General features: G+C 40.9%; 1 protein-coding gene across 2 annotated transcripts; it reads right to left on the minus strand.

The window, feature by feature from the left end:
* Positions 1 to 705: 705 nt before the first annotated feature.
* Positions 706 to 14,583, minus strand: IL10RB (interleukin 10 receptor subunit beta). 2 transcript variants are annotated; one of them, XM_082058746.1, is made up of 7 exons: positions 13,772 to 14,583; positions 11,301 to 11,424; positions 9,620 to 9,789; positions 7,325 to 7,491; positions 5,391 to 5,541; positions 3,704 to 3,861; positions 706 to 1,456 (listed from the first exon to the last, which is right to left on the minus strand). In XM_082058746.1, the coding sequence occupies exons 1-7, from the start codon at positions 13,818 to 13,820 to the stop codon at positions 1,253 to 1,255; spliced, it is 1,023 nt and encodes a 340-aa protein (XP_081914872.1). In that variant the 5' UTR covers positions 13,821 to 14,583; the 3' UTR covers positions 706 to 1,252. The 2 variants fall into 2 exon arrangements, with proteins under 2 accessions (XP_081914872.1, XP_081914871.1); XM_082058745.1 differs by lacking the exon at positions 13,772 to 14,583 and having other exon boundaries at positions 11,301 to 13,676.
* Positions 14,584 to 14,853: the final 270 nt, after the last annotated feature.

The raw sequence follows: 14,853 nt of genomic DNA on the forward strand, positions 1-14,853 counted from the left end.
GAACTACAATAAATCTGAATAGCAAAGAAAACATGATGAAAATTAAAAAGCGCAGAAAAAATGTGTGCAGCTTACACATAGCTGGGAATCAATGCCTGTTCTCCTCATGTTTTCTGCCTCTAACGGTTCCCAAGAAGTGAAAATTTACGAGTTAATTAACAAACATCAAAACCACAGCCAAAAATTTTGCAATTCCCACATCAACATATGATTTACACACAGCTTTACTCATGGCAAGTTATGTTTTCTGGCAGAGTTTAATTTTTCATTCTCATTTTGATGTAATAATACACACAAAAAACTGTGTCACTCACAAAATCAGCGCACAGTGCAAAGATCACACTTTATGCCCAATGTTGATGTGGACATAACCTTCATATGCATGAAGAGGCCTATGCCGGTGAGATTGTATTATGTAGCAAGGGAGTCACATCAACTCGGATTTACTTTTTTTAAATTAAGAATATGTGTCAGTAGATAAAATGAACCTCCCTTTTAATTCCCACTTGAGCTGTGAAGTTTTCCATAGACTTCAGTGGACTCTGGATGAGGTAGGCAAAATTTAACTTGTGATAAAAACGGCAGGGCAGAGGCTGAGGGGACTGTGCAATACCTGAATGTAGAGGGTTATCTGGCAGGGCACCAATATGTTCTCATTATCCTTAGCGATGAGGCATAAGTAACACCGTGCAATGCAAAGCACACTGGATATTTATGTTTGGTTTATTCATACCAAATTCATCCCATCACAATAACTTTGCAATTTTGTATCAGATAAAAAAAAACATTCAATAGAAAGATTATGCCACTAGGGATATATCCTTCAGAAATACATTTTCTCATTAAAAAAAAATAAATCAAATCGTGTCTTTTTTTACAAAATATAATTTTCTTTTACAAACCTTATACAATATGCCATTTTGATTAGATTTTGCAATAAATAGTTCACCAAAGTTAAATTAACTAGTATTATATATATATTTGCTTTTTAAATTTATGTCATAATACAGTCCTAGGTATTGCTACAACAGTGAGCCACTACAAAAAGTGGCAAAAATTATGCATAATTTAATTCCTCCTTTACAGTCAAGTTTCTTGTACTTTAAAAAAAAACATGATTCTGTCAAAAGTCTGTGCACACATGTTCGACACGAATTTTTTCCGTCTTAAGAAAGCAGCCATTAGAAGATAAAAGTCCATTTGCTTTTTGCCATTTGTGCCAAGTGAAGTATGAGGAGTGCATTTAGGCTTTTTATGAAGCTGGTACTATGCTTGAATCAGAATCTTCTTGTTCAGAGTCCTGGAGGTGCTCTGTTGTCTTGCTGGCCTCATCCCCTGTCTCATCACTTTGATTTTTGCATTCTTCTGAAATGACAGTTAGCTTGTCATAAGAAAGATGCTCTTCTTGTGGGAGTGGAGGAAAAAACTGTGAGCCACTGGGAGGCTTGCTCAAAAACTGTGAAGGAAAGAGGAAATGAGAATTAGGCTGCACCAGCCATACCATCCTGTTTGCTTGGAAATATGTTTTATACCATGTTCCACACATCAGTTAGCTTTCTTAATGCTTAGAAGTCACAGAGTGCTGACAATGTAACAACCTCTCTGCTCGCTTTAACATCCTGTGCAAGGCTTGGAAGCAAATCAGACCTGCCCTTATTTGCAAGAAGATAGCCCAGGGGTTAGTGACTTGTTTGAAATATAAACTTTCTTCAAAAATATAAAACACCTAGGTTTTGTTTGGAAGGAAAAACTAAAATGGTGACTTGACTGCAGGTAAAGGAGCTCGCAGAGAGATTTGTCAAATAGCTGCAAAAGATGTGAATCGTTCCTGCCATCTCAGAGAGCTGTCTGCTCAGACATCAGATAGCAAGGCTTTAAATGTCAACATAAACCATAACTATTTAGTCAAGTGAAGGGAGGGAGGGAGATTTGTGAGGCTATGCAGTTGAGTGAAAAAGATCACTTAATTTTAGTGTTGAAATATCACAACTTCCTCCCACTCTCTGTTCTATTGATAAGACGGAACCAGCCTCAAGAATCAACACAGACTTTGCAGGATGTCATGACTGTGTTTTGAATGTCAACACAAGAACAGCACACCTACTCAACACAGTAATAACATGTCAGCCACTTATTTTGGCAGCTGAAGTGGCAGTTCATTTTACTGGTAGTGGCTGGAGAAGTACAATTACATTTTTTTCTTGTGACTTGATCCTTGTCTATTAGTTTAGTGTATTTTAGCTAAGAAACAAACTGCTCCATCAGGAGTCCTGTTCAATGTAATTACAAAAATAAAAAAATAATATTACTACTATTAGACCTTTTTTTTTCCTAGCAAAGTGTCAGTAATGTGCAATTTCAAATGTTCATGTAGTGAAACCACTATCTTTTATAAATGCAATTTTAGGGAAGCACAACTGACCTTTGATTCCTGTGATTAACCACTATAACCCACTAGCACAAAATGAAAATTCTCCCCTATTCTTGTGAGAAACCTGTGGACAAAATGAAATTTCACCATACCCTGTATTGATCAGAGCAATGTTACCTTCCCAAGAGCTCAGCTCCAGGTTCAGCAAACTACTGTGTGCTGAGCGTGTGCAAAACTTAAAGCACAAGATGATGGCCAGGTCAGCTTCAAAGTCTGCTGAACTCTACGTGAGTCAAAATGAAAGACCCAGAGAAGCTGCAGGAAACTCAGAAGAGTAGAAGCTGCTAATGTCAGTGTACATAATGCTCTGCATAGCCTTTTTCTTGGAGGAGATTCTGATACAGCCTTTTTATATTGCTGTATGGGTAACCGGGTCAGCGTTATTCCCCAACAGGAATGGCTAATGTCCATTGCTCTCATTTTATCTGGAATTTTCAGACTTCACCACATTCTTTCCTTAAGTTAAAACTCATTATTCTATTTGCAAAAGAACTTTGTTTCAGGAGAACAAATGTGCAATTTTAAGTCAAAAATGAGACAGGGGAAACATATCTCAGTTGTTTGCTATCTCAAAAGAGGAACTGAAGGTTAACACCTGTTATTCTCTCACTTTAAAATGAAAGAAAACATCCTGTTTCTAAGCCATAAAAAGCTTCATATTACAAATTATGCAGTTGCTTTAGCAATATAAGTCTGTGCCAAGTTTTTTAATTTTTCAGCTTTTAAATATTTTGGACCATTCTGTGCAGAATAGTTCAAAAGGACAGTATTTTAGAGTTAATTATACCTTAGTATTCTACAAAAGGAAGTCTAATTTCACTGCTTCTTACTTATGTCTATGCAGCACCACAGAACTTCATAAAAAACTGAGGTAACATTCATGCAAAATTTATGACTTTATGATGCCAGAAATTAAATAGTAAATTAACTAACTTCCTCTACCTTTCTCACGCTGAGAAGTACCTTCTTTTGTCAGCTTTTTCCAAAGTTCATGACTTCACCATTTATGCTTATTTGAATGGATTTTTATGTGTGGCAGAAGAGCAAGTTTTACTATACACAACAACTATATAACAACAGATAATCAGCATTGCTCCTTGTAGTCTAAAACCCCCTCAGAATTGTCTGCACTTTACAGATGGCTAACAGTCAGGTGCTAATGAAATAAGGCAAAATAAAAGAAGCTCTAAAGGTTTTGGCACAGAGAGGCTTTGAAAGGCAAGCAGTTCTGCTGAAAAGCCTGATTTTAATTGTGTTAGGTAGAAAACAAACCTCTTTCAAGTGTTGAGGGAAGGTATATGAAGGGCAGAAAACATGTTTGATGAGTCGATATAGATACAAAAAGGAAAAGAAACAAACAGGAACAGATATTGCAACGACCAACATCGATCCTATAAGAACAGTCACAATTATCCACACGGGAGTTACACCTGCAAGAGACAAGAAAAAGAATAAATTAAGGCTGTTATTATTGATTTCTGAAAATATTATTTTCAAGTTATCACTTTCTCTATGGAATTAAGAAATCCAACAAACTATTTTAACTGCAAACATAAGTACTTATTTCCAGATGCAAAATACCTCTTACCTCTCAAATTTTTAGTCTGAATAAGCTGAGGAAGTTCTCAATACAGTAAGCTTACAAACCATCACATTTAGACACTGACAGTTACACATACTGGTGATTCTACATACAATACCAGGCAAATGATTAAAGGAAAAAAGACCAACAGAACTATCCACAAGGTGGATGTAAAAAGCTGTTGTACACTCTTTGGTGTTTCATAAATGTAGCAGTTGATGCATAACACCATCAGAGTATGGGCTTCAATTTTTTTCTTAAAGAAATCTATAAAAATGGCAGCAAAAGAAAAACAGTAGGGTAAAGAAGTAAATTTCTAAATTCTAGAATTCTAAACTACTCAGCCTTTTAAAAAATATGTCATGCACAGGGATTTCACAACAGGCAATGGGAATTAAGATGTATCCATACATCACTGTATAAATGTTTTAAACCAACCTAAACTTGCTAAGCACTATTCTAGCCATGAACTAACAAGCAACATCGCCACCAAAACCCACCTGCAATTCAACTGCAGTGCATGCAGATAATATATGTGGGAAACATGAGGAAATATTTTAAAAAAAGAGGTTAGCCCACTAGCTTCCTCAGGCTTCCTCCAGATAGAATAGCTTCCTCATCCGCTTGTGTCTCTGGTTTTCCACAAGATATCCGAGAGTGTAAGTGTCTCAAAATAGATGTTATGTCTGTGAAACAGACAGTATGCAGGACTCCATCCTTTCTTTTAACTAGGGACATAAAGCTCGGTGCTAAGGTAACAGGGTCAGGTGATGTGGTGGTTATTGCTGGACTCCACAGACAGCAGCTAGGGTGGCATGGGTGGAAAGAAAAGTGCTTTTGGTACTTAACTGCCTTCAAAATGAAAAGGAAAGCACTGAGACAAAATAATTGTTTCTATTATTGATTACTGACTGCTGTGTGTCACAGAGAAAGAGCATTATATTATGGCCTTGCCTCATGACAGACCCTGGCAATATCACCACAAATGAAGCAGACTGCAACACAGGCTCCAATTCCGCTCCCTGAGATATACAGAACACAGGCTTTCACAGGATACTGAATACAGTTAATGGTAAAAGACATTCAGGCACACAGTGTGATCACTGAAGAGCCTATGCTCCATTTGACTCCAATTTTCAGGCCTCTGCAGCAAAGTAAAGCAGCATGCCATTGGTGATCTACTGCTTGTAGTTTTCACTTTGTTTCCATCTCCTCTGCTCCAAAGTTGTGCATGTATTAACCACCAAACATTACTTAAGTAACAAACACATCCATTTTTGGAAGGTTTACACATTACACTGATTTTCATTTTGAATGGCTTTGCACACTTCCTAGATCCCTACGGCACGTGTCCCATTGTGATGCACCAGGTATTACCATTGTGGGTTGTCTGCTCGCAAAGCTCTCCGCTCAGTTCTCCTGTTTTGTTCCACTCAGGGATAACTGCTTGCACTTGAATACAATATACCGTCCACGGCTCCAACTGAGATAATATTTCAGAATTATGTTTAGTATCTACGTGAGCTACCTAATAACAGAAAAGAATATAAAAAATTTGAAAAGCACAAGTCCAGTGAATGGAGTAGCAAAGTAAGTAAAATTACTTTTAGTAGGACAAATCTGAGCCGTTGTAGCTGCAATATGAATAAGGCTTTTAAAGGCAGAATGAAATGCTGTGCCTACATCACATAACTAATAACTCTACATTGATTTCACCTGTGGTTAGTGTGATACCACTCACATTACTGACTTTCTGGATGCTTCTAGCAGCATTAATGAAGTTTTAGGCTAAAGAGGCCTACAGAGATGTGATAAGTGAGATCTGTTTGCAGAGAGAAACGATTGCCTAACCAAATGAGATCAATTAGGAGTGCTGTCACAAACAAACATAATTTAATTTGAGATGGTGCAAGTAGAGTGGATGATCTAGGTAAAAGAAAGAAGAAGACAGAAAGAAAAAGGCTGGTGGAAGCTATTAGGTGATTGACAGCAGATGCAACTTGCTGTTTAGAGGCATATATTGGTTATGTTCCTGTAACTATACAGTCTCTGCAGAGTACAGGAATCCCTACAACATGCCCCATTATGTAGTAACAGATTCCTCCTGTAGCTAGGTTTCAACATTTTGAGCAAGCATTCACTTCAAAAAAACCAACCTATGAAGTTACACAGTCTATGCCTTTTGCAGAATCATAGAATTGTTTTGATTGGAAAAGACCTTTAAGACCATCAAGTCAAGCCTTTAACCTAACACTGTCAAGGCCAGCACTATGCCATGTTCCTAAGAACCTCATCTACACATCTTTTAAACACCTCCAAGGATGGTGACTCCACCACTTCCCTGGGCAGCCTTTTCCAGTGCCTGACAACCCGTTCTGGGAAGAAATATTTCCTAATATCCAATCTGAACCTCCCCTGGTGCAACTTGAGGCCATTTGCTCTCATCTTATCACTTGTCACTAGGGAGAAGAGACCAACACCCTCCATGCTACAACCTCCTTTCAGGTAGTTGTAGAGAGCGATAAGGTCTCCCCTCCGCCTTCTTTTCTCCAGGCTGAACAGCCCCAGTTCCCTCAGCTGCTTCTCATCAGACTTGTGCTCCAGATCCCTCACCAGCACTAATTATACCATGACTAATATCTTCCAGTAAAGGGCTTCCTTTTTTCCTGTAATAGAACTCATGACCCTATAATTAATACATTATTTACAATCTTTCTTCATGCATTTTGTATGGAGAAGTCTTTTGAGCTGAGTAACAGTCTGTGGAAGAGGCTGTCCATAAGAAGAAGAAAACTAATTACAACTGACAGAAATTGAAGAGATGAAGGTGACCACAGTTAATATAAGGCCCCAGCCATGATGCTATTCAAAGCCCAGAGTCCCATGAAGAGCACAAATACTTGAATTACATGAGATCTGAATCTAAGTCAACTTATTGCCATCATCACAGATACTGCTGATGTTACAGCTTCTAGGTTTACCCTTGCTTCTATGTGTGAAATACAGAGACTTGGTGGGGCAGACTGCATCGCAAACGAATCTCCACTAAACTGAGGGCACAAACTCTCATAATGTAGCAGTTATTTCTAATAATGGAAAGAGCAAACTATATCCATGCTACTGTTTAACTACACAGCTCTCTGCCATTTGCTTTGAATACCAGCGGTAGTGACTAGACTTTACTACACTGTAATTAGTAGAGAAACATTTTTACTTCAGTACTGTTAGCTTTCAGAAATCAGTCTGGTAATTTATAAAGAAAAGCATACATCAAAATCACAGAGTCACAACATGCAGGAAATAGAAGTTACCTCTGTATTGCTGCCTTTCTTCCAGTACAGTATTCTGTAATTCCATGAGCCGTAATATTGCTTTATAGGCCACTTGTCATGTTCATATTCAGCAAAAGGGCCTATGAAATCCACATGCAGGGACCCAGACTCAGACTTCACTTTTACATCAGGTGGCCCAATCACTGCTACATATTGGAATGGTGGAAAAGAAGAAAGAATGGAATTCAGTTTCACATTGTTTTCAATTTGACTTTTTTCCACAACCTATGACAATTCATGCTTTAAATAATTTTATCCGTTAGAAGAAAGTAATTTCCTTTCAAGAGTCAGGCATAAATAAATCCTTTCCTTATGGGCCTGGTCTTGAAAGGGATTTATTTTTGCAGTTACATAACAGATATTTTTGTAGATGACATTTCCCATACACTAAATGTATGGGAAACTCAGTTCTCTTTTGCCAGCTGTGGTGACTCCTGGGAGAGGAAGGACTATTTCTATAGCTTATTACTCACTTCTCTTTCTGGGCCGAGCCGTTACAACATCTGTCTTTTCTGAGGAGACCCTCTAGTGAAGGGGTTTAATGTTTCTTTCATTGTGATTGTTTTGAAAAACTGAAACATTTGAATTATTCCTGCATGTCTTAAACATTGAGCTCCTTAGACTGAATATTATATTCTTATATTTTGAAAAAGGCTTGTGCTTTTAATGTTTTTGTGCTACCACCTAAATTAATTCATAAGTAGCTCAGTTATTAACTATAATACATTGTGTCTGCAATGAGCTCTCCATTAAAGTCTCCTGTAATTCCAGCAAACAACTCTTCCTTGGCTGCCTCTACTAAAGTTCTGCCTGGCTACAGCCACACTATCAAGTGTCTAGAAAGGAGGAGCTCAATATACAGAAAATTTGGCATTCCTCTAGAAACAGGCGTTTCTTTAACTAAAAAAAAAAACCAAAACCAAACAAAACAAAACCCCAAACAAACAAAAATCCCTTGCTGGACCATTCATCCACGTAATGCTATGAATATGTTGTTGAACTTGTGAAAAATTAACATTTCTTTGGGAAACTCTTTTTTCTTTAGGAAGGTCTTGGTTACTCAGTTTTCTTAGGCTATTCCTACAATACAGTGTGGAATTTCTTACAAAAGCACTAGCAGAAATAACAACACAGAAAGGAATATCAGATATTCTTATTATGATGCTCAGAGCAGCTATGACATTAAAAGTCCTCATGTCCTCCTCAGAGATTTGGACAGTTTTCCCAGGTCTTTCTTTCCAGGTAGTTTTACATCCAGATTTTCCTGGTTCAGGAATAAGCTGCCTTTTCATGGCCAAGCCTGCTCTAAAGGCCACACATTCTTTCAAGTACATGTCAAACTACAACTATGTTAATGATTTACACGTTTGCTCTCTGCTCTGAAAATCCACCCATACTTTTTGTATTACGCTTCCTTTAGGCCGTAATTCATACCTGCTTTGTTTTTTTGTTTCTGTGCTATGTTTCAGCACTTCTGTTCTAGGCGGATTAAATTATTATCAACATTATGCTTTTGGAGAGAGACAATCAATAAAAGCATTTTAAAGAACAAGGCTGTGAGGAGAAAAAAAGCCTTAGGTAACATTAACTACATCATCTAAAATAATTTCATTTTTGCTTATGAGAAGCATACGAATGTACAAAACAAAGGATGCTCATTGGCAAAACCCACCCTCTCATTCCCAAGCTCAAGCTGCCAGCAATGTGATTAACATCATTGCTGTGCATTATAATGCAAGGCAATGTCTAAACTGTGTCTCTCAAAAGACTATAAAGCTTCGCTAAGAGAATGGAAATACTGTGCAATGAAGATTTCTTGACTAAAAATTAATCCTTCGCTGTGATTTAGTTTTTTTAATTAAAAAGCCCCAAACAAACAAAAAAAGAAAGCTTTTTGCCTGACACAGCAATGAACGAGAAAGTAATTGAATTTATTTAGATATACAGGAAGTCTGAAGCCTTGAAGAAAAGTTCTCCCTAGTAAAAAATATAATTGAAGCCTTATTTTAAAGGAAAAATATACATTAAAAAAAAATCTCCTCAAAAGATGTTTCAAGTACCAATACTAACATCTACTATAATAGTGAACCTACTATGCTTTCTGACAGTGACTTCTGCCTTTGAAAAATGAAAGTGTTACAACTAAGATTTTATAGTTCAATGTAATTAAATTTTAAAATTATCTGCATGCTATAGCTCTTTTCATGAAGCCAAATTGTAAATGTGCATGAATAACAGATAAGATTTTTTGTGGAAGAGTAGAAGAAGGCTTACTGTCATCCATTGGCTTAAATCGGATGGTCACCCAGTCTGAATATTTATCTTCTGACTCTGCTCTGACCTGTAAAATGTAGTCTCCATATGCAGACAGAGAAGAGATATCACACTCTGTGAGTTTCAAGTTCGTGCTCAAATTTTCATATGTGTTTCCAGGGAAATTGATGCTGTATGGAAGATAAACAAAATGTGTATGATGGGTGAATTATAACTGACTAAATGTCTCTCCTCTCAGTTAACTGGAAAAGTGGCACTTCTCTTTGTTAATACAAGCAATTATGACTCATGAACAAGAAAAATTAAATCCAGTGTATAAGATACTTCATTACAAGTATGTACACACACATTAAGCATTTTATATGCATCCATAAATCTGTGATAAAGTCAGAGGTTAAAATTATGATTCACTAAGTAGATGCCCTTTTCTTGACAGCGTTTACAAAACTTGATTCAACAGTCAGCAGTTATCAAACAAGTCCGCAAGTATTAAGACAATATCACTATGCAAGGCTTTGCTGTCTAACTTGGACTTTGTTCAGAACTGTCTTTAAGATATGCATATATGGATAGATGCATATACTCAGAGAAAATCAAGCCTGAGAACTGACAGGAAACTGTATAATAAGTTATATTCTTCCTGTTTTGTACCAGAAGCCCACCTAGGAACATTGTGATCAACAGCTAATTGCTACCAGAACCCAGAAAAATAATCTTGCAGATGGCCTGTACCCTCAGTTTAGGGATTTCTCTTCAGCAGGCCCCTGTCTGTGGGTGCCATCATCTCCGCTTCACATCCTGTCTTGCCTTGCACAAATAATTCACCCTTCAGCAGGAACACAAGACCTCTGGTCAAACACGTGGTTTCATCGCCCAGCACGGAGGAGCAGGCAGGGAGCCCATCACTGGGCTAGGGATGCGGCCACATTCGTCCATACAGCCGCACAGACCATTTTCCAGATGGGAAAGACCAGCTTGGAAGGACACAGTGGCAAAACCAAACGAGAGCTGAATCAACCCACAAAAATGACTACAGGAAACCTCAGAAAATGTGTCCTAAGTTTAAGGCACTGGACGGATGAGCCACCAGCCTGCCGTTCATCGAGCATTTCCACTAAGGGTGCAGGGCAGCTGGCTGCATTGGTGGTAGAGCACAGAATGCTGCTGGAGTTTCACAGAATCACAGAATGTTAGGGATTGGAAAGGACCTCGACAGATCATCTAGAGTTGGACCAAGGGTTGGACTCGATGATCTCTGAGGTCTTTTCCAACCCAGTTGGATTCTGTGATTCTGTGATCTAGTCCAATCCCCTGCCAGAGCAGGAACACCTAGATGAGGCTACACAGGAACATTTGAAAGTTTGAAAGATAAGGTCCTAATTCTCAGCAGGACTAAGCCTCTTGAATCACAGGTAGCAGCTACATGACAGAGAAAAAAAACACACACAGCTAATAACAGCCAACATCAAAATGTGTTTCTGGTACCAAAATAAGTACGTACAAAGCTGCCTTGAGTGTGAAATGTGTAGAAAATGCCTCTGCCCTGTTATTGAGCTCAAAAGATAAGCCTCTCAGAAACTAAAAGAAAGGGACAGCTACTGATCTTCCTATAAAAAAGGAAACAAATCACAAACACACTGTAAAACATAAATTAAAGAAAACACAACTCCCCCAGACTTACCTCTTAGATCGGACAGTGTAACTTATATTTCCTTCGTGAAATTTAGGTGCATCCCACTGTAAAATGCTATGAAGATTAAGTGAAATAATTCTTGCGTTTTTGGGTTTTGGCACTATTCCAGATACTGTGGAAGCAATCAAAACCAAACATTTTAGTATGTGTTCCTCCAGCAACTTCTCAGTCATCCAAAACTTAAATACAGCTTTCTTTCTCTTCCTTGCCTTGGGCACTTCTTAAAAAAACAGACTTTAATGTAATTAATTTAAATCCTGATGTCTATCATTCTTTCTGAGCTTATGCAACAAAACCAAATTAGCCAGCATCAATAATTTCCAGTAAGTACAGTCTTTCTGATAACATAATTTATTATGCATGACTGATTTGTTACTGCCTAAGACTTCAGGCCCATCAAGCCACATGCATGAACTTTCACTGAGATTGTCAAAATCAATTTTTTGAAGTAGTGCTCCGGTAGCACTATGGAAATAACATGGCTGTGTGGATTAATTTGTGGTGTGTGGTTTTGGTTTATTTTCTGAAGAGGAACATGAATAGTCTTTCTGCATAGACCTCAGTATAAGACTGAAATAATTAAAAAAAAAAATCCACCATAAGCATGGTTATATCATCACTGCATGGATTAGCATTGCCATTTAAAATGCTTTATGCATTATGTTATTAAGCCACCATCTGAAAAACAGAGATACCTTCAAAGGCAAGAGAGCTATTAAATATACCATAAAGGTATCAGTAGCTGGCACTCTTCACAAGTGACAAAACCACAATTCTTTCACTTTATTGAAACTAAATAAAGGAAACCTTAAAGTAGTATCGATGAATAGACCATTACTATTATGATTGAATTATTTTAAAACAATTGTTGGCACTGAAAGTAAAATAGAAAAGATTTTGGCCCATTATTGCAACACAAATGATCAACACAAACAAAACCTGTCAGATCAGATTGGTGCTTAAATGTCACAGGATAAAACCTAATTAATAAGTTCTAAGGTAAGCAACCTATTTTTTATGTCTATAATTGATGCATAAATACATTAAATGAATGTGTCAGTTATCCACCTTTAGCGGAAAAGAGTTTAAAATCTAAACCCTGCTTAAATAAAAACTATTTCACTGACTCAATTCCTACAATGTTGCTCTCACACCCAACAAATCCACTCAAATGCACTCATGAAAGCAGAAGTTGGGTGCTCCCTGGCACCCAGGCGTCCTTGAGGGACGCTGTCCCTGTGCATACGTGTCCTCACCAGTACCCACCTCGGGCACCCGCCTTCAGAGACCTCTGCCTGTGCACATGCTGTGCCCCTTCAGAAGCACCTCTGGCCTCCTGCTCTCACACCTTCTCCTACCTGCAAAATCCCAGGTATGCAGAACGCTAAGGAAAATGGGTGCAGGTAACAGACTTCAAAGACTCAACCTGAACAACACAGCTGGAAACAAATCTGGCTAGTACAGGGCATCTGGTTTCTCCTCTCCCGCACAACACTGTCCTCACTACAAAGGACCCTCTCTAGGGCGCTGCCTGTGCTTTGCAGAAACTCCCTCCAAAGGTTTAAGGTAGGCTTGTAAATTCCCAGTAAAAAGCACGATGAAGGGTCGCTTCCCTTACAGTGCTTTCTACTTGATAAAATTCTCCAGGTAAAGTTTTCTATTCAGCACTGTGGACCTAAAGAGATGAGAAAATACTTCTGTGGTTTTGTACTTTGTCAATGAACGGTTTTTACACAGTTCACATCACTGTCCTGGATGCAGTCTGTTCTGGGAAAGCCATGGCCCGGGCCAGTTTAGGCAGCCGTGGTGGCTGCTCTCCCGGCGCCCCTGCCCTGCCTGAAGCAGCAGGAGCTCTGCCAGAGAAGGGCAGTCAGAGCCGGGCTTTGCGGGCACAGCTACACTCGCACTCCCACAGCTCACAGTCACGATGCCTGGAAAAGTGTGGTTTTGCTCCCACTCGCACGTTTCATCAGCGGGACTTACACAAGTGTCCAAAACCGAAAAGGATAGTTCGTTTCTCAGCACAGATGCTGCCTAAGGGGAAGGAAAAGCCCGCGGGCAGCGAGAGCTGGGCCCCGCCAGCGGAGCATCCTGCCGGCGCCCGGGCACCCCTCCGCGCCCCCAGCCAAGCTCTCCTGCCACGGGCGGGCGGCCGCCGGCCTTTGCCCGCTCTCCTCGGGGCGCGGCGGATGACACCCGGCCGGCTGCCCGCTGGCTGTCGGTGCCGCTCGGCTCGTCACGCCGGCGGCGCCCCCCGAGGGGCCGCCGCCGGCCGCCAGCTCCTTGCGACCCCGCCAGCGGCGCCCGCGGGGCAGCGCGGCCCTAGAGAACAAAGCCGGCCGGCTCTAGCGACCCTTGCTCCCAACGCCCACCCCCCACCCGCGACGAGGCGGGGATCGGGAGGACGATCCCTCGCCCAGACGGGCCGGGCTCCCCCGCCAGCCCCGGGGCCGACTCACCGCACAGCAGGAGGCAGCTGCAGAGGGCGCAGCGGAGGGCGGCGGCCATGGCGGCTCCGGTGCGGGCCTCTCTCAGCAGCGCAGGTGCCGGCGCCGCCGCGCCATGGCACCGGGCACTGCCCTCGCAGGCGGCGGAGCGGGGCCGCCCCGAAACTCTTCCGCATTGCCGCGGCGGGGTGGGGCGGAGCGGGGGGGGAGGCGGCGCCGTGCGGGCACTGTGGTCGCCCCCGCCTGCAGGACTTCACCCTCCGCCGAGGGGGCCGACCGCAGGCTGGGACATCAACCGTGCTGCGGTCGGCGCACCCTAACTTCTCCACAGCCTCCCCTGTTCGCCGCGGCTGTGTCCCCCTTTCCAGAAAGAGGGTATCCAGCACCCGAACCCTCCCACAGCTGGTCATCGGTGCTGTGTTTTGAAATATCTTAGTGATGCCTTGCTGCTTGGATACCCATAAGCTCTAAAATGTGGTTTCAGCATACAGCCTGCCAGCTGGGAAGACAGCAGATGGGAGTTCAGCACAAAGAGCGTAAACAAATAATGCATAAACATCACATAATGCATAGTGTCACACGTGATCTCGAGTGCAACTCCCACTGCAGACAATGTTACCTGAGGAAAAGTTCATCTTCTGACTTCAGGATCTGCCCCGCAGCAAAGATGCCAATGCTACTATGAGAAGATTGAGCATCCCTGATCAAAACCAGTAGAAACTTTAGGGGGGAAAAAAGGGGGAGGAAGGGGAAGCAGTTTTATTATTCACAGAGTAAAAGGGTTCTCTCTCAAGCTGTTACTTTTGCCACTCTTTCTGGGAGTTCAATACCTTTGTATCACATCCTGTTATTAAATGAGGCTACAAGGCAGGTTTGGCCTTCCCTGGGATAAGCAAAGTCCCACAGCCTTCACTTACATGTGAGCAATTCCCCTGGCTCCTGCCACAGTGGAACAGCAGAGTGTTACTGGGTCAGTGTGTGTCAGCAGAAGTTTCGTCACTAACTCTACAGATGCATAGATCTGCCAATAATTAACTTGTCAAGGTCCAAGCTGTCAGGTACTTACACCTACTTATTTCCTAATAGTAGTACAG

Source organism: Streptopelia decaocto (assembly GCF_964273445.1).
Source record: "Streptopelia decaocto genome assembly, chromosome: 1".
NCBI lineage: Eukaryota > Metazoa > Chordata > Aves > Columbiformes > Columbidae > Streptopelia > Streptopelia decaocto.

Excerpts from the sequence above, each read along its gene's own strand:
- IL10RB (XM_082058745.1), bottom strand. The coding sequence starts at position 11,485 with ATGACTGAGAAGTTGCTGGAGGAACACATACTAAAATGTTTGGTTTTG. Across the intron at positions 3,862-5,390 it reads CGAGCAGACAACCCACAATG|GTGTAACTCCCGTGTGGATA; the intron begins GTAATACCTGGT and ends TGTCTCTTGCAG. Across the intron at positions 1,457-3,703 it reads TCCCTCAACACTTGAAAGAG|TTTTTGAGCAAGCCTCCCAG; the intron begins GTTTGTTTTCTA and ends TTTCCTTCACAG.